Source organism: Epinephelus fuscoguttatus, linkage group LG9, assembly GCF_011397635.1.
Source record: "Epinephelus fuscoguttatus linkage group LG9, E.fuscoguttatus.final_Chr_v1".
In the NCBI taxonomy this organism is placed as follows: domain Eukaryota; kingdom Metazoa; phylum Chordata; class Actinopteri; order Perciformes; family Serranidae; genus Epinephelus; species Epinephelus fuscoguttatus.
The window spans coordinates 33,715,076-33,735,642 of NC_064760.1; the positions used below are offsets into that span (position 1 = coordinate 33,715,076).

At 40.6% G+C, this 20,567-nt stretch overlaps 1 protein-coding gene across 1 annotated transcript; it reads right to left on the reverse strand.

Moving 5' to 3' along the window:
• Nucleotides 1-8,483: 8,483 nt before the first annotated feature.
• Nucleotides 8,484-20,364, reverse strand: sting1 (stimulator of interferon response cGAMP interactor 1). Its single transcript, XM_049585576.1, has 7 exons — nucleotides 20,245-20,364; nucleotides 18,279-18,505; nucleotides 17,488-17,680; nucleotides 14,379-14,487; nucleotides 13,832-14,076; nucleotides 9,454-9,640; nucleotides 8,484-8,955 (listed from the first exon to the last, which is right to left on the reverse strand). Exons 2-7 carry the CDS (start codon nucleotides 18,503-18,505, stop codon nucleotides 8,690-8,692), a joined length of 1,227 nt encoding a protein of 408 aa, XP_049441533.1. The 5' UTR covers nucleotides 20,245-20,364; the 3' UTR covers nucleotides 8,484-8,689.
• Between the last annotated feature and the right edge of the window lie 203 nt (nucleotides 20,365-20,567).

Below are 20,567 nucleotides of genomic sequence, written 5' to 3' on the forward strand. Positions count from 1 at the left end.
GTGCGGAGCTTTTATACCCGGAGAGCAGCCGTTGCATCAGCTGAGCTGCCTCACGTGTGGGCGGGACTGAGCGGCTCGTTCGAGAAACTTCCTGATGCAACATGTCCGAGCATTGCACTGAGGTAACAGGGACCAAGAGTTCATGTAAAAAAGAGAGTGGGATATAATATAACTCCAATAACTTTAATACATGAAGCCTACTACATTTTTATTTTCTGTTATTTGACAGACTTTACCCACTTGGCTGGAGACTAAGTTAGTGGTGAATTAACAAGGCCTTAAAAGTTCCTCATAATAACAATTATTGAAAATAAGTGGTGGACTTTAATTTTAAAATTAAGTTTTGTACTTACACAGTTTGAGGTACTTGTGCTTTACTTTATTAACCTTTTAAAAAAAAAAAAAAACAAAAAAAAAAAAACTTGTCACACATTTTAGAGGCTGTTTTACCCAACTAGGATTTATCTTAAAGTTTAAATTTAAAAACAATCATCCAAATCGTATGATTAGCTGAGAACATATCATGCAGTGTTAAAGGTCTTTTTCTCTTTCCAGTTGAGTAATATGTTTTGGGTTTTTTTGGCCAAACTTGCTATTAAAATGAAAGTGTTGAGATGTGGGATTGTGAATGAGGACAGATCACCAAGAAGAGCGATGGAGGGCTGAGGATATTGGACAGCTCTTCAGTCAGATCTGAACAATTTGTCAGTACTATTATTGAAACTCAACATATCCACAGGCACCTGGTAGCCACACATTCTTATACCCATAATAGTAATTTAGCAACCACAGAGGTACAACTGAACACCGCATCTTTACAGTTCAACAGACATATTACAAACAAAAAGCCTGCCCATGACCTCTTATAGCTTTCAGTGTCATTGCTGACCCAAGCTAACGCGTTTTCATATGACAATTTCTAACATAGATTCCTTCCACTTTTCAAATTCTGGAGGTGATGTACTCTTCCAGAATCTGAGGATTACTCGAGCAGCTGCGACGACCCCCACATTTATCACAACAAGGTCATATTTAGAGTCATTCAACAATTCTGTTTGCTATAAGGCATAACCTTGGAGATTTAGGTACCCTTATACCTAACCACTTTCCTATGTGATCTACAACTTTTTTCCAAAATAGGTTAACCAGTTCACATTCCCAGATTGCATGGAGAAATGTTCCTGTTTCTGTCTGACATTCCCAACATAAACTATTAGGCAGTAGGCGCATCCTGTACAACTTAGAGGGAGTGAAGTAGAACCTATGAATTACATTATATTGAGTTAAAGACTTGGGTTTCAATCAGTAATCTACACTTAATTCCTATGAACTGCGAGCATAATGGTAGCATAACTTAGTGAGTCCACAGCAAGTCAGCTAAAATGCTAAATTTGTCTGAAGGCAAGCATTCATATCCACATATATAGACATGAAGTTTGCAGGTTGTTGAGGTAGTGTCCAGCAAACGATGTGGGCTTCGTAGATAATTGGCAAATTTTTGGGGAAAACCTGCTCTGATTAGGAGAGACAGCATTCATCCCACTGTGAACGGAGCTGCTCTTATCTCGAGGAACCTGGCCTAGTTTATTAGTGATTTATTAGTGATCTATTCTGTTTACACAACATCTGTTGCACGTTCAGATGCTCTTCCTGAGGTTTCTACCTTTTGTTTGGCCTGTTAAAGGGTTTTTTGGGGGGATTTTTTTCCCTTGTTTGCTCTAAGGGTCCAAGGACAGAGGGATGTCATATGCCCTCTGAGGCAAATTGTGATTAGTGATATTGGGCTTTGTAAATAAAATTGAATTGAATTTAGAGTAATAAATTAATAATACATACTTGCTTGTGTTAAAATTGAGCTTTTCTTTAAGGCAATTCATTTTTCCACATAAACCTACCTTACAGTGTTTAAGAGAATACAAACCCATAAAATAAAGTGTTTAACAAGGTGAATAAAAGTAGCTCCATCTCAAGCATCATCATTTAAATGCTGCTCGTACACATTAAATCACCTGTAGCTAAAAATGATCCAATAACATAATAATATACACTCACATGGACATTTTTTTCTGCATAACAAGTACTTTTACTTTAAGTCGATTCTACTAATAATACATCTGTACTTTCACTTTTAAGATTTTTAATGCAGGACATTTACCTGTAGTAGAGTATTTTTGTTGTTACTCTTCCATAAGGGATTTAAGTAGGCCGCTAAAGGCTCAGTTATAAACTGCTTATAAGTTGAATGGGCATATATGCTGCAATGGAAATTTACCAGCCTATGAGTAACATATAGGTCATACATATTGTGGTCTATATGAAAATAGATTATGCTGTGGCTGTGGGTGTAGAGAAGCTGATGCCGCCACAACTTTTCAAAGGGCAATTCTTATGTACAGGCTACTGCTATGGCTAATACATTATTGATACAAATGTGCCAGTAATGCATGTTGTTTATTTGTGCTTTATAAAAAACACATTAAACACAAAACCATAAAACACAACAACAAAGAAACCCTTATGTGCTGTGTTAACTTGTCAGATGTTGTCTGATACAGCAAGGAGGACGTATAGGCAAACCGATAGGATAGTAAGTAAGTCAAAATAGTAGAAATTATTAAGGAAAAGGCTATTTGAGTCTAAAATCAAAAGAGAAAAGTTAAATAGGTTGAGTAAGGCATGAGTAGATCAGCACAGAGTTGTTTCTTACAATAATCGAGCTTCCCTCAGGGAATTTTAATGTGGTTGTTTTGAGATTCTCCGAGTGGGTGTTGTCCAGTGTCGGGGCATTCACAGGAAAAGTATGATCTCTTTAAATCTTAAACCCAGACAGTGAGACAGGCACAAGTGCCCCACCTGAGTTCATTTATATGACAAAAGCCTGATTGCAACAGGTGGAGACCTTCTCTTTTAGTCCTTCACAAAACACACAAAACAACCTTCCACCCCCTCCCTGGCAACCATGCAGAGATGTAGGAATTATGTGTCTACTATTTTGGGATGCTTCTTAGTATAGCAAGTTCTTATTTCATGTATTAATTTTTTTAAGGTTTTTAGATCATGGACAGGCAAGTTCTTGACTTTGGGTCTACTCTTAAGTCAAAAACATGACAATAAAATGCTTAAAATAGGCCTGCTGACTCTTCAGACGTTTTTCTGGTGTGAAGGATTTATCCAATATAGAAAAATACTGACGCTGAAGGCAATCTTCCAGGGTAGGAAAACAGTTCAACCCCTAAATAATCAGCCACAATTGTTGAGTAACTAAGATACACTACACAGAAGCATACTTTCAAAGACCAGTGGAGAAAAGTAACATAAATTAATGCACTTTATACACAGTAATTCTCCCAACATTTAATAAAATAGTGCAGACTTTGATCAGTTAATACCCGTGACACACTGTATGGAATTCTGCAGTGTTCATAGTGAAACATGTAGAAACCTGTCATACACACATCAGACTTTGCCAAGGATTTCACTGGGAAACAAATGTAATAGTTCCCTCAAATGATCTTCCTTACTGATAGTAAAAACCCACATAATGAGTCTTTATGTGATTCCACAGTAAATCTTTCATATTTACTTTCAGTGCATGCAGATAAGAGTGTGTGAGTGTGAGCGCGTCGGGTCTAGACAAGGTGGCATGATCCCTGCCTTACTCACAGGTGAGTAACCTGGTCTGACACACACTATTCAGACACACACACACCTGGTGGGGAATCAGACGTGTATCCACTCAACACAGGACTGTTTTTTCCGTCTTCATCTATTGCTGAAGATATATGCGACCCCCACCACCACATAAGGCATTCACCTAAATTAGATTTGCAATAGGTGAACAAACATTAATAAAAGATATTGTAGTTCTTCATTACATACCAAAAAACGAGTTTATTAAATAAATAAAGCATAATATATGCATTACACCACATAGTTTAATTGAGAAAATTTAGTCCTAGTGACTGAAACATCTGAGAACACAATTGTTGCTTTAATACATAGACATATAAGTATTTGCACTGTGGATTAATGGTGGGTCAGAGTGGAAACTACAGTGAAAATGGTCATATTAACATTGTCTCCATTAATAGTACACTGAAGTGTATTGTTAACCTTGGGAGTCAGGACAACAGTTAAGCCATTACACAGACACAGATACACACACACACACAGCACTTCCTGCCTTAAAGTCCACTGTGTTGCCCTGACGTGACAGCAGACATGAAGAGGATGGTAATTTTTTGCAGGCTAAGCTCTCACAGCTGACTCACCTTCTTGAGAAAAACCCCTGATATGACATCACAGCTGCCAACCAATCACGTTCAGATTGAGTCAGCTGTCGTCAGAAGGACCTACCACTAAGGAGGAAGTGTCTTTATGAGGAAATGCAGGGGAAATACTGCCTATGGTGACAGTAATTGCTCACTACCAGCCAATACTGCCTGTGCGTACATGTCTTCTTCTCTGGGCTTGTGAAACACTTTCTTAAAACACATCTGGTGTTCCTTACATTTGACCATAAATCAAATCTATTATCAGGTAGAAATGAAAACCTGCTTTAATGTATGAACTAGCATTTTCTGCCTTAAGCTGGACAGTCATTACTCACTCTGAGTGATGGTGGTGACCAGTTTAATGTTTTATGAAGTCATGGCTAACTAAGAGAACAATGAGTCAGTGTTAAAATGCAAACTCGATAACAATAACAGTCAGTGTTATCCACCCGTCAACATCAGCTGATGTCAGCTGCCTGGTTATGTTGTGTTGTTGGTGGAGAACAGGTCAGACCTGTTTCTGGAAGTCCTCCGTCACTGTGGCTGCAACCAAAACTCGTGTCTGCAGCCCAGAGTGGGTGGTGTTGTTGTTTTTTAAATCCTTACCTAACAAAGAAGGAACACGGTATAAACACAAAAGATACCAGGTAAACTCAAACTGCTTGCCACAACAAAAACCTTGTTCAGAACACGACAGTGCTCTATTATTGTAATGATTCTTCTCATTCCAGGGTACACCCTGTTTTTAGGTTAATGAATGCATTGTTTACTCTATAAAATACAAAAAATATTTACTCTATATAAAAAATCAATATCACATAATTTAGAGGATCCAAAATGATTCTCCAAATACGTTTTACTGGCAAAAGTCATATGAATGGGAGAATTAGCAATAATTTGAGAGGGGAAGAAAAAAATCACTTTTGAGAAACAGTGTTTTGATTTTTTTTTTTCACTTGACAATTTATTAAAACATGTCAACTTGATATGGATTAACTGATTTATTGATAGATTTACATACATTTGATGTGCAATTTTCTATAGACTTGCATCATCCCAACAAGACAAAGAGCAGCCAATCTAGACTGTAGTGCTGTAGTTAGGCGCTGTGGTGCTTGGAGCTACATGCTAATGACAGCATGCTAACATGCTCACAATGATAAAGCTAACATGCTGCTAAGCAGATATATCATTTACTATGGTCACCATTTTAGGTTAGCTTATTAGCATGCTAACATTCCCTAATTAGAGTGCCACTATGTCTGATGGGACCAAGTCATTGTTTTAGAAGTCACATGTAAAGTCTGAACTCTGTATTCAAGTTCCTAGTCAAGTACCAAGTCCTAAACTAAAAGCTCTACCCCCAATTCAATGCCATTTTAATAACAGAGTAGTATTATGTTAAATTTACAAAAATAATGAATGCCTTTGAAGATTTGTGAATATTTGGTAAAACAAGATGCAATTTGTTTTTTGTTGACCACCACATAGTTTTTGACCAACAAAATTATAATTTTTTCCAAATGGTGCTCAGTAGGGTACTGTTAGCTTTTCACGGCTCTGTAGCGTTAACATTCAGCATATGATGGGAAAATAACTGATTCATGGCACATTTTTAAATAATATTCTTTAAATCTTTGGGCTTGGGGGAAGGTATTACTATTTTCAAGTCAAAAGGCTCAAGTCCTCAAAATATTAAAAGTATTAAATTATAAAAATCATAAATGTTTTTAAAAATGTGTAGTTATTTGTTAGAACAAATTTGTTGAAAGCGTGGCATCTTCACTCAGACCTGTTGTTCTTTAAGCCCAGACACACCAAACTGACATCACAGATCGAGTGGCACCCAAGGCCGACTGCTGCGCTGTCTCATGTTGCATGTGTTTTGTCCAAAAACTGGTACCTGAACGCACCACATAGACTACAACCAACAGCCAACTAACATGTACATTCTGCACCTGCGTGAGAACGTAGCATAGCAGCAGGCAGGAGTAATTTGTATTGGTCATTAAAAAACAAGGGAAATCGTAAAACCAACAGGACAGATTCAGGATGCTAGTTAGACAGTTTGCACTAACAACACAATCCAATGTTGAAAGAGCAAATTATATTTATTGTGCACTAGCAAACGATCCAGCCAGTCCATATGTGTATCACAGCCTGTTTTCTGGAACAATGCAAGTAACCTATTAACCTATTATATTATATTATATTTTGTCTGAATGTTAGGCAAAAATCCTCTTACAGTGCAGCACCTTTTTGACCTGGGACCACTTAAGACAAAGTCCGCTTGTGACCTCGTATTACAGGTCATGGCCTGGCTGGTTGGAAGTCATCAGCAGCCCTACCAAAGAGTCATATTCCTTCTTGGCAGACTGTTTCATTTGAAGGATTTTTCGACATCTGAACAGGTATAGGTCTCCAGTATTTCTCAAGAGAGAGCAAACATTTGAGAAAAAAAACGTAATGTTAAGAGCCTCTGACCCGTCAAGCCTGCTTTAGGCAGAGTGCAACTGAGGTTACCACAGTGCTCCATTGTTGATTTTTCATTTTGTCCCTAATCGTACATGCTAGATTTGCACACAATAAATCATCTGAACATGCAGATTACAAAGACTGTGTTTATAATTCAGCAAGGCTTTGGATCAGACCCCTCTGTCCTCCCTGTCACCTCTGCCCTGTCAAGAAGACAGACGGGCCGTAAACATATCTGATGCAACCTCACCGAGCAGTTTCATCTGCAGCGCTGCTGTCAGGAGGTGTATGCGCTCATGTGAGACGCAGATAAGCAGGCGTGGTGTCAGGTGTCTTGTGACTGTTTACACAGTCATAAAACACACTCATACATCTCGTACATCTTTCTGTTCCTCCCCTCTCTGTGGAACATCGTGTTTCTATCTGAGATCTCCTGCCTTGGAACTCTTTGTACTTTCCATGTTTTTCTTGTTCTCGTGATCGACCTCTGTTTTAACTCATTTATTACCACTGCAGAATCTGTGGTAATTTGCATGAACAACATTTATTATAGACAAAGCATTTGCATTTTAACCATCCCTCTCTCCCTATCACTTCGGAAGATCAGGAATTAAATTAAAAAGTGAACTGCGGAGAGTATATTATAGCTAAATGCTGCCACATGACATATTGCATGAACCAGCTGGTGGTAACAGCAGGACAAATGGACTCTGCTCAGGACTAATTTAACTACGTATTAAGATTATGTCCTGTTCTCTAAGGAGGAAGGAGGAAGACAAAACTTTCTTCTCAACAACACCTTGAGTTCTCACGTTCTGTACAGTCTGTGCAGGGGGCTTCCACTGGCTACACACACACTGTTTAAATCTTGGTACTGCTGACAGATCTGTTCACTAGTTTACACTCAGACCCATCTCTAACAACAAGTCAGTACATATTGTGATGGTTCTCACTATTACAACTGAGGCTGCACCAATGCATTTAAATCAGATATAATTTCCATCAGCTGTACAAAGGATTAACTACATTGTGTTCCCACTGGATGTGAAACAGTCCCCAGTGTTTCATCTGCAGAGTCCCAAACAGGGTTCTGTGCCTGTCAGACAGTCTGAAGGGGATACTACCATATCTGCAGAGCAGTGACGTAATGCACAGCAGACTATAATGCAGTTAGTTTTTTTTAGAAATATTCTGACTTTATTCTTATTAAATTAACACTTTATTTTGAAATATTCCAACTTTGTTTCTAAAATTATGAATTCATTCTCGAAATCTCAGAACACAGATATGTTTTGAATGTGCAGAAAGTTGTGAACATGAGCAGAAATGTAGCTGAAAAAAATATGAGCTATTAATGTCCAAGGCTTATGAATTAATTAAAACACTTAATATATTAGGGTTAAGCCAAATATTTTAAAGCTATACAAAGTGCCTGAGTCTTACTGTTGTTATACTTTTGTATTTTAAGTGTCACCTGCCGCCTCAATTTTGTGTTTTCCTTCACAAATAAAACATTTCTATTATAAACTGGGGCATTAAAATTTACCAAAATGGAGGAAGTAACCCCCAGAACCCCTGCCTAATATGTGTGTCCCGAACTGTGAAATGAAACCTATGTCCTTTGTACGGCTTGTTACTGGTCAGGCAGCGCCTCAGAGCCTCAGAGCCTCAGAGAACTGTCACTCGCCAAACCCTTAATTAGAGAAAATGAAATGAATGAAATGAAACCAACTCTTTTTCAAAGCAAATGTTTGAATTTATTTAATATCTATGAATTCAGACACAGATATTATTAATCCTACAACAAAATGCACATATCAGAAAATATAAACAGGTGTAAATCTAGTACAGAACAAGAATGAGAAGAGCGTGTATGCGTGTGATGTGACGTGTGTGATGTGTGCATTTATGTTCGTCTCTGCCTGTGCCTGAGCATCTGTTTATATTCTTCCTTGAAAATGGTCGGTGCTCTCCACAGGTTCCTTCAGAGGCTTAGGTTTCTCCAGGCTGAACATGAGTGTAGGCTCCCTGCTCATTGGCACCTGGTTCATAGATGGAGCACTCGACGGGGCACTTGATGTACTCATGAACGGATGCCCTATCTCCTGGTGAGGAGGTGGAGTGAGGCAGAACTCCTCTTTCTCCTGCTGCTGCAGGTGTCTGAGGATAGCTTTGGACAGGAAGTGAGGGTCGTCCTCATGCTCATCTAGAAAAAGAAGAAGAAGAAGAAGGCATGATCTATGGTTTGTTTGAGCACCCTGTATCTAACCATTACTATTGTGTTTAGCTCACTCCTTTTCAAGAGCTCATGTTAAGATAGTGATGTGATACTTTTTTTTTTAAACCACATTGTGATTGAGTTTCTCACTGCTGGTGCAAAGATAAAAAGTTCACATGAGGCCATAGATAACTGGACCAAAGCCAGAAAAGTTCCCAGCACTGATACTCTGACCTTCATACTTAATTTCAGTCACACACTGTGCAGCACAAGGCAGCTGTGTATCAACAAAACCTTTTTTTAAAACACACAAATTGCAAAAGAATCCATAAATACACAAATCCTGATTGTCAATCCTTGTGGGGAAGCGGATAAGCTAAAAGCTGAAATCCTCCTAAAAGCAGTCTGTCTCCTGTCGCGAGGTGTGTATAAAGTTTACACACACACACACACACACACACACACACACTTGGCTTGTCCTCCTACCATTGAGCAGGATGAGTTTGTAGCGGTTGCGACACTCCAGCGAGTGCTCCAGTATGTCCTGCAGGGTCTTGTAGAAGAGCAGGACCTGCTGTCTGCGCTCAGGCTCCCCGAAACCAGCGCTGCTCTCCTGGGACATGCTGTACAGCGTCAGCAGAGGCGTTGCATACTCCATAACACACTCACGGACCTGTTTACACACACAGACATCCACACACACATTTACAAAGCAGACTCTCAGACATTACATGGAAATAATCCTTTAAAAGCTTGTGGAGCTCTGGCAGCAGTAATGTATGATTACCATGTTTTGCATGTAGGTGGAGCTGTTACTGTGCTTTACTAAAGTAGTTCTCCACTGATCAGTTCTCAGGTTTAACCAGCAGATGGGACTGATGCTGTGCTTTTGAGGGAAACAGCATGCTGGAAGGATACTGTACTCTAAGTTAGTTTTTTAGCAGGTGGGAGGATCTCAAAGTATCAGACGTGGAGGAAGTATTCAGATCTTTTACTTCAATAAAAGTGGTACCACAGTGTAGAAATACTGTTACAATTAAAAGTCCTGCATTAAATATTTTACTTTGGTAAAAGTACAAAAGTATGAGCTGAAGTAAAAAGTAGTATAGAATGGAAATACTCAGTTAAAGTAGGCTGCAGGTACCTCAAAATTATACTCAAGTATAGTACTTGAGTAAATGTGCTTAATCACTTTCCACCACTGCAAAATATACCTGTCTCTGTGCTTTTTATATTCTAGTTTATATTTATATACTAGTCAGTACATCTTATCAGTCTTTACAGTAAAGCCGTCAGGGTTGATTCCAGTACAAGTTTTATTTCCTGCATTAAGTGTTGAGTGTTACTTAAATAAAAGCAATAAATATTGTCAGCAATCCTATGCAACTTTTGCTAAACAGGAGCCACTGTAGCCACGAGTGACACTTGCGTAATAACAGTAATTTTACTGTAACAGTGACACAAGCAGAGAAGAGTTTTCAAGCTGGCAACATGACTCAATAACATCTGCTCATACAGTAATATCCACATTTTTTAGCATTAGTCACCATGAGCTAGGGAGGCTGAGAACAGCTGTGCTTGCAATAGTTTTTTAAGCCATTATCTCAAGATCACAAGTTAATTATTTACTCATCTCCAGTAAATTGTTATTTATGTTATCTCGAATTAACAAGATAATGTTCGGTTACAACCTTGGTTCTCTGAGTGAGGAGCTTATCTCCCCACCCAGTAGTTAGAATTATCCTCATCTGGGACGTCGGTGGCTTGGTGGTAGAGCAGGCGCCCCATGTACAAGGCTGTTGCCGCAGTGGCCCAGGTTCGAATCCAGCCTGTGGCCCTTTGCTGCATGTCACTCCCTCTCTCTCTCCCCCTTTCACACTTGTCTGTCCTATCAATTAAAGGCTTAAAAATGCCCAAAAAATATCTTAAAAAAAAAAAGAATTATCCTCATCTGGGGTACTCAACGTGGAAAATTAATAATCTTTAAGACACATCACTTTACATGGCCCACATACACCAGGCTATAGCACCCCCACCTTGCACATGCACCCACTGATTAACATTGACTGGAGCAGGTACCAAGTGACCTTGAGCCTGAGGAGATCATCTCCTGACTCAGAGAACCAAGATTACAATGTAACCGAACGTTCTCTATCGTATCGAGATTATCTCCCCACCCAGTAGTTCTATCCTAACTATGGGAGCCCTTAAAGACACACCGCGAAGGACCCCAGGAGACAGAGAAAAAACATCAATAAACTATATACAAATGTACAGCATTTTGCACATTAAATGGTCAGTGACACTGCCAGATGATGTGTGCCACTGTAACAATGCCCAGGCGCCAGACACAACCATAAGCATGACCAACCCTGCCAGAAGCAGAGGTTGGGTGCAGGAAGACAATAATATTGACCCTAGCTGTGTAAGGCGCCCCCCCAGCTCAGGGGCATGGAATTACATGGCCTACTGTATGATGGCACCCAGCACGCGCTCCCCAAAGGAGGTGCCAGCAGCCACATTCAGGCAACAGCTCTTATCCACTGACAGAGCGTGCTGTTCCCCCCACTCTTTTGGCGGATGTCACTGCCAAGAGTAAAACCACTTTAGGAGACAGCCACTTAATGCTGACTGACTCCAGAGGCTCAAAAGGCTCCTGTTGCAGGGCAACCAACATCTGACGCAGGTCCCAAGGTGGAATGGCCAGCCTCCTGGTGCGCAGTGCAAGCCTCTGCGCACCCTTCAGGAACTGAGAGATGAGGCCGCAGTCACCATCTCCCGAGCGCTCTGCATGGTCTGAACCACTGACTGCACAAGTCCCAAGCCTGAGCCTGTGTGGAAAGAGATGGAGCAGGGTGGCCTCCCAGCCAGGAGAGGCTCCACTTCCAAGAACCATGTCACTGGGGGCAATGGGCATTGTCCCTGGTTGCGAATAGGTCGACCACTGCTCTGCCAAAGCGGTTCACCAATCCGGCACGACCCTGAGGGACAGGAACCGTGTCCATGCCCAGGTCCACAGCCTGTGTTTCTATTCTGCAGAAGTTTGGGGAGCCCAGGCCCCCTTGTCTGTTGACATATGCTACTGCCACTGTGCTGTCGGTTCTTACGTGCATAAACAGACAGCTGCAATACATGGATGTGGCACTCCCCTCAACTGTTTCACTCCTTATTGTCAAAAAGAAGAAATAGCATTTAGCTATCCTCGAGAGGGACCTGTGAAGGCCAGCTCTCCAACCTAAACGAAGGTAAGTGGACAAAACGCTAAACTCCTCTTTCTTTTGTTTCTGCTCTCACGCCTACTCTGACAGGTGGAAATCAATGAATCAATGGGTGCATGCGCAAAGTGGAGCTTTTATAGCCTGGCGCATGCCGGCAACATAAAATTACTTCAAATTGCAATGTCTTTCTGTTAAAGACAGTATTTAGATCAGTCCTCGTCAGACAGTTATGAATCATCCCCGACAGTCATGACAGTGATCTTGAAAGCTAAAATCAGGCGTTATCGTTAACAACATAATAGCAAAAAACTAACAAAAGAATTAACTCTTGATCTTGAGATAACAGCTTAAAAAATAATTGCATGCAAAGGCTGTTCTTGTTTTCCGTAAAAAGCGACCGGTCATACCAAACCCAGTAAAGTTGTATCCTCAAAAATCCCTGAGTGCACTGAATTGGGCCAGAGTGTTTTAATATGAATTCAACTTTTCATTTGTAAGAGAAATTATACTTTCAAAAGTTACAAAGTTACAGTTACACAGTTTTGCTTTAAAGTAGAAGTAGGCAAAGTGATATGGAATGGCCCTGGTCGGTATCATCAGTATATTTCCGTAAATATTACTTAAATATTATCACTGATGCATTAAGATGTAGACAATCATTTTAATGCTCTAATGCATTTGAAATGATTAATTGATGAAAAGGAAATTAATCGGCAGCTATGTTGACAATGACAAATGAAATGAATGTCTTTGGGTTTATAACTGATGGTTGGACTGGAGTAAATGTCAAAAGTCAGATATTCATCATCACCTTATTCTGTGTAATAACGGCAACTTTAAAACACAGCCATAACATCAACATCACTTTGATATACTCTGTGGCTATTTCTGTTCTCACGTGAAACTCAGACTGCTTTCATGCATCCCAAACTTCCTTTCCCTCGACTAAACTACAGAGGTGATTTTGAGTACAATCACTGTTAGATTTGCTACATCAAAAATATCGGATATGGAGCACATTGACGTGCTATCATGAAATATTGAAGAAAATATACAGAAACAGCCCCTTGAGTCTGTCACTTTACTGTGACTCTCTCTCTGCCACATTTTAGCTGTGAGGTCTTTACAAATCTGATCAAAGGAGAAAATGTCAGCACGCTAAAGTATTTTAACTCACACTGGCAATAAGAAGACAGACACTGAGTTGAATTACAGCACAAGTAGCTAAGTGGCATTCAGACTGCAGGTTCTCTGATCACCTTATTTCATGTTGACTGAATCTTTCTGCTCTACACCTGACTGAGGTTTCTGAATATAATCTGCTCCAGATGACTGATTGTCTGCTTGAAATGTGAACTTCATCACTTTGCAATTCAATCTATGAACTATAACTTAAAATAATAAAGGTGTGAGATAGGCTGGAGACTTGTCTTTGATGTTTCCTTGCCTTTTCCCGGATGCATGCCCGCATATTTTCAGCCACCTTTGACTCGAAAAAGTACAGAGAATGGATGGATGAATGGCACACAGCTATTATTTTGTGTGTGAAAGCACTTCAGTGTTTGTGTTCTCACTATTAAAATTCTGGAATGATCAAAATCTACCTGCATTATAATCTGTAACTACTGTTTTACAGCTCCGCCTACCTTTCCATGCTCATCCACTACTCTGTAGACGCTGTGCTTGAAGACTCGCCTCCGGACTCCCGCCCTGTCTATCTCAGTGTCGGGGAGGTTGTCATAGAAAGTGATATTGTCGTCCTCTTCCTCCAGCTTGTGAGAAATGTTGGCATTGAGAGGTATGAGGATGAGGAGTTTCCTGGAGCCACGACCCCAGGAGGATCTGCTGGCCTGATGGGTGGCACGAAACCTTGCAATGGACTCCTCCAAACCTTAATGGACACACACACACACACACACACACACACACACACATTAGAGAGGGCAGACATCTTTACAGCCTATATCTCCAACGCTCAGCAACTCACAACAAAACAATCTAGACTGATAAATAGCACTACAGGTGCAAGGAAAATGTGTGTTTAATTTTAGGATGAACTGTCCCTTTAAAAATAGACAAACAGCATATCTAATTCGATTGATGACATTGCTCAAGTGAAGCCCAAAAAACTTGTATTCAAATAATCATGCATAATCTGAAATATAAGGAGGTGTGTGCTTTGATGTTACTGACGTGGCAGCACCAGTCGCAGGTAGCCCAAGTAGAAGGACCAGGCCAGGCCGTGGGCCACGTTCATCTTCCTCCCCTCACAGATGTCTGACACCTCCACCTCCGACGGACCCTGCACACCGACCACAGAAACAGCCAGAGGGATGTCACAACACCTCACCTTTGCTCTGGAGACACCTATTGGAATGTGCGTGGCAAAAGAAAAGGGCATCCCTGCACCCAAGCCACCCTCTCCTCTGTGGGAGGGACATATTTTTTTAGATGGGGACAGAGACAGCTACACCCAAGCTTGAGCTGAAGTTGAATCTATAATGCTGCCAGTTTCTATAAGGAGTCAGAGGCAAGAGAGTGCTTTGTTCAGAATTATACAGCAATTACGTATTTGGGGAGAGTGTGAGTGCTATGGTCATTCTTGCTTATGTAGACATATTTTTAGGCCTATTTTTACTCCAGAAATGCCATATCAATTACAATCAACTGATGCTTCAGGAAGTGTTCCTACATAGGGGCTGCTCTGTCTGAAGTGTAGTCCTCTTATGCTAAAACTGAGCTATTTTTCCCACTTCTACCACGGCGCTCTGAGCTGTGACAATTTAATAAGCTCTCAGATGATGACCTTTCTGATACAATCAATTATCTAAATTAACTGGGACTGTGAACAAAAAGAGAGAAAGATTCCCTCTGCACCGTCTTTCCAGTTGTCCAGGACAGAATGTATATTGAAGTCTATCCCAAATGACACTGGGCGAGAGGTGGGGTACACCCTGGACAGACTATTGCAGGGCTGACACATAGAGACAGGAAACCATTCACACTCACATGCGGGAGGACGCCGGAGTACCCGGAGAAAACCCACGCTGACACGCGGAGAACATGCAAAACGCCACACATAAGGGCTCGCCCACCCCAGCATTCGAACCTCAACTCTCAACTTATTGTCTCTTTTTATTTTCTCTTTTCTATTTCCAAGATCAAAGTTGACTGTTATCCAGTTTTTTTAATTGCAAATTGAGATATCTAATATTAAATGACAGGTTCTGTAAACTTGGTTTTTTATCTTGCCACTGCTAGCAACAAGCTATTGAGCTTATCGTGTTGTTAGGTGGTTATTGTTAGCTAGCCTCTTGTTAGCTAAAGTGTATGCTTTGTTGCTAGCACAAGTTGCACGTGTCTTAAAGATGCTAGCCGGGGGTGCAGCATTTCGAAACCCAAAAAAACACATTGCTTTGCATCTATACTATACACTATGTAATGTTGACACTGTTGCTTTCACACAAGTGCTTCCAGTGAGTATTGTGTTGTTTGGGTGTCCAGACCCACTGCATACCCAGGGTCTGATGATAGGTATTCATTTAACATGAATACTGGGCTTCCATAGAAAGTTCAGCAAATGCTGTGTATTGATAAATGACTCAATAGTGAAGCTCAGAATGTGAACGACATCTGAGATGAGGTGCTGTGCAAACACAAGTCTCTCATTTCTGATTGTTTGTGACAGTATTGATCGTTCACCTTCTAAAATACCTCTTGATTTATTTATTTTTTTGTTCAAAGCCACATCAGAGCCACATTTTTCTGGGTAGGTGACAGGCAGTGAAGCAGAAACTGATACTGACACCTCTAAATTAGTTATATAGAGTATTTTTTTAAACATAGTCCTGGAATTGGTCTCCAGTAGTTGTGAAAGTAAATAAGTTTGAAATGCCCTTGATGTCTATTACTTGCTGGGTTTTACAGTGTAGTCCTGTACGTACCAGGGATGATGGCGCATACATTAAAGGGCCAGTGTGTAAAATGGGTTGAAAACAGTGACATCCGTGGTCAAATTCTAGATTGCAGGGCTCACTCGCTCACCCCTCCCGTCGGGTAAATGACGGTGGCCTCATAGGGACAAAAAGCCTTGCGCAGACACAAGTTTTTCAGGAGTAGGTCTATCTAGCGACTCTTTTAGCGTAACACACACAGTTCATACACACATACTCGTTTACAGTGCCTAGCAGGTACCCCCTCCCCTCTCTGCTCCACCAATCTCCAGCCCACACACTGACTGACAGCGTAGCCTGTAAACAGAGCTCAGCTGTTTATTTAGCCTAGCAATATCTCCGGACTATAGTAGCTGCAATGGACGACTTTGAACGCGATTTTGAAGAGTTTCTTGTAGGGGACACAGACCCAGAGCCATACCTGTTTGAGCCGGAGCAGACAGATGAGGAACTCCATGTGTTGGATGCTGAGTGGGAGAGAAGAGAGGCTGAATCCTCCGCTCCCATTTTGCTGCACAGAATGGGATTTGGTGCTACCATCATTGGGGAGATATATCATCAAGAGGAAAAGCGCCGCAAAGAGTGCATCACAAGGAGTGAAATTGCGTCTTCTTTTCCTCGCAGATGACGGTTCGGGTTCATTCTCTCCTGTTGCGTGGTAAGTGTGGTCCATTCGCAAACTTTATAACTAAAAAAACTTTTCACTACTCTCTATCGACGAACTACTAACACTCTCTGCTGTTTCCTCCTCCTTCTTCCTTCCTTCCACTGTCTTCTTTGTTGGTTTATTTATACACGCGAAACGCGTTCTCTGGCTGGCTGGATTGTCCGCTCGGGCTGCCTTACATACATGGCGGCGCAAGATGGCAACCTCTGTAAAGCAAGGCCCTTGCTATATATATATATAAAAGCATAATTATAAGGCTACGAAAACCAAACAAATTTTATTTTATCGCGATTATACACTTGTATAAACATATTAATGGGTGGAAGATTCAGATTCAGATTCAGATTTGACAATAAACCATGCCAAATATTACACACTGGCCCTTTAAGAGACGTCTACAGCTAATTTAAAGAGCTGTACCAGTGTTTCTGCGTTAGAGCTTTCACTGTTTTCTGTAAAAGTCAAAGGTTTACATTAATTTCTATATGAAGGGAAACTAATGGCAGACAAGGACAGAAAACCACTCAAGCTTGGTAATTTTTTGGGGGGTATGGTCCTTTAAGAAGCAAAGCAAAGCACACCTGCTTTGTAATGTTCCAATGATACTTTTTTTTGCAAAAGAAAGACAGACACCCCAGAAAAACAAAGACAGTGGTGTTTGTGTGTCAGGTGTGGACCTCACCAGGACTCCCAGGCTTTTGAGCAGTGCGTAAAGAACTGAGGCCAGGAAGAGGAGTTTCCAGCACTGGCCTTTGTGTGGCAGAGGATTTCCGGCCAGGTAGAGCAGAAGGCCTGCCAGCCCTGCAGCCAGCAGGGTCTTTCCCCCTAAACCACAGGCTGGCAGCATGTGGCTCAGTAGCCCTCGGCCTCGGTACCTGGTAAAAATAGAGAAGACACTGTTGTCCCTGTTGCTGTGTCTGTGCTGTGTCACGGTTGCACTGATAGATGCCCAGTTTAGCGTTTTAACATTAATGAACATTTAATTGATTTAGAGAGATTTGAATAATTTTGTAAACATACTGTCTAGGCGGGTAACAGTGTTTTGTTTCTTTTTACCTGTGGCTAGAAACAACGCCAATGAGAGCAGTGACAGTCGAAAAAGACAGGAAAGCTGCTGGCAGTAAAACCAAAACACTGAGCTAAAAGACACTAAGTGCTCTGTAGAGCAGAGGGGAAACTGCAGTCGGGATAATTCTCTGTAGGTTCGTCACTTAGATTGACACCTTTTACATTAAAGTCATTTGATGCATTGTTAATATAAGAATATTTATTAGAGCAGCGTTAAGCAATGCTTAAGGAAAGCCACTACTTCAGACCAGACAACAAGGATTAATTTATTTATTTTTTGGTCTAGAGCTCTTTTTCTTTTCTTAATCTAAATACAGAACCACTACAGACTCCTCCATCTTTGTTTTAGTTATTTACTTCAGCTGATTGTAACACACACAAATACACCCACACCTTCTCTCTCACCTTGTACTTGAATGGTAAAGCATCTCCTCTGCTAGCAGACAGATCCCGTGCAGCAGAGGGCCGAGTGTCAGGATTAGTATTACCATGGCAACCCATCCAAATAACATTTCAGGAGACAGAAACACGATGCCTCCTGTTGTTATGGCAGCCAGCGCAGCTGCACACACCTTAGGCAAAGTCCCGCGAGGCTGAGGGATGAGCGCGTCCTGATCTTGGAGGCACTGCATCTGTCAGGGGACAGTCACCCAGTGTCAGGGAGCGCTTTTATAAAAGCACATGTATCTTTCTCAGTGCATAGGGTCAGTTCACTCAGAAAGCTGTTGAATGAAGTCTAAACTATGTGGTCGTTGAAGGAATGCTTTACCCGCAAAATGACCATTTGTCAATTACTCACTGCTTTTTATGTTGCATGCTCTGTATGCCTCCACACTGAACATAGAATCCAAAAAATGAGCTCATATGGAAGCATGTGCTGAGACGGAAGTGTTTTAAATAGTAAGCTTTTATTGAAGACGTGTTTGGGAGGTACTGAGCATATGGCTGTTTAAATGAGACTTGGACTGCACTGCTGGAGTAGTGTGAGACTTTGAAAATTGATGTGTTGATTTAATTTTGTTGTTACATTTGGTCCTCAATTACTTAAATTCATTAAGTAGGATCCTTTCTGGATTCTCCGTTCACCATGGAGGCATGTTGTGCAAACAAAGGTAACACACAGTGAGTAATTGATAGACGAATGGTGGTTTTGCTGGTGAATATTTTTTTAAGTGTGAAATATGGCTGTGTGTAATGCATCGAATGTTTGACAATGGCAGTTTTCACCCACTAAAAGCAAAACATTATATAAAATTCATCTCTTAGCTTTAACAACCTTAAAAGCCCCCCTCCCCCCACATCCGGCCCCGCATTTATTTGGAATTGTACAGTTTCTCTTTTTCCATAATCTCCTACTAGACACGTATGCTGGAACATCAGTGACATGGGTGTGGGTGGACCCTGAACATGCATAAAGTTACACAAGAAAAAGTGATACATTTTGATCTACCTTTGAAGTTCTTTCGAGGTGGAATGAGTATGCTTGTGCATTTGTATGTATGTGTACATTGTGTAAATGAGTGCTTCTATGATCAAGTTACTCTCTATCTACACCTAAACTCACTACTTAGACAGATGGTGTTGGCTGTTGGCATCAGTGCAGTTGTGCCCTGATATGGCTGTATAAAAATAACTGTACCAGGACAAATTTTTACTTTTGTGAAAACAAATTTAATATCCGTCACTTTTAGCTAACTATTTCAGCCATTTATCCATCATTTTTAGCTAACTTTTACAACCATTTATTAATCACTTTTAGATAAATATTTCAGCCAATTATCTATCACTTTTAGCTAATTATTTCAACCATTTATTCATCACTTTAAACTAATTATTTCAACTAATTAGCCATCACTTTAAGCTAACTATTTGAGCCATATATTAATCACTTTCAGCTAACTATCTCAGCCATTTATCCGTCACATTTAGTTAACTATTTCAACCATTTATGGTTGAATCTGTGAGCCCTGGATTCTTTTTTTCCTGTGCTTATGTTTTTTAATAGGCTACAATTTAATCAGAAGCTGTTTTTACTACATGTGTGTTCCATCACTAGTAACATCAGACATTAGACTATCATTATAAGCTCCCACCCACGCAACTGAATCTATTCAAAATGCATTCCAGTATAACCACAATGTAATGGTGCCAAGATGACGAAGCTGTAACAAATGTACTGTACACTCTTTGTCAGTAAAATAGTGAAGACAGTTTAATATGCAACAGTGACGTTTTCATAAAGTTACTTTTTGTTTACCACAAACACACAACCTGATCTCTGTCAGTGATGATGGGAAACAGTCTAATCTAGCAGGTGAGTCTAACTCCATCAAAAGCATGTAAGTAAGTAAGAATGTATGGAGGGACTCACCTCAATGCGTTTGCTGTGATCCAGACTGAAAAGATTTCTTTTGTCCTCTGTTCTCCTTCTGCCTCTCCTCTCCCTCTCTCCCCGCCCTTTTTAGTCATCATCCTACACTTTCACTTTCGATTCCAGTTTTCTACCCGTATTCCTGTGCCATCAAAACATCATGGTAAAGAGAAGGAGTAGGAGGGACCAGAGATCAGGGGAAAGGCTTCATGAAAGAGGAAGTTCTCACTGTACATCTATTAATAATTTTGTAATGACAACAATTTTTTAACTCAAGTTTCAAGTCTTTCAAGTCTTGAAAGTAAAAGACTAATATGCAGATA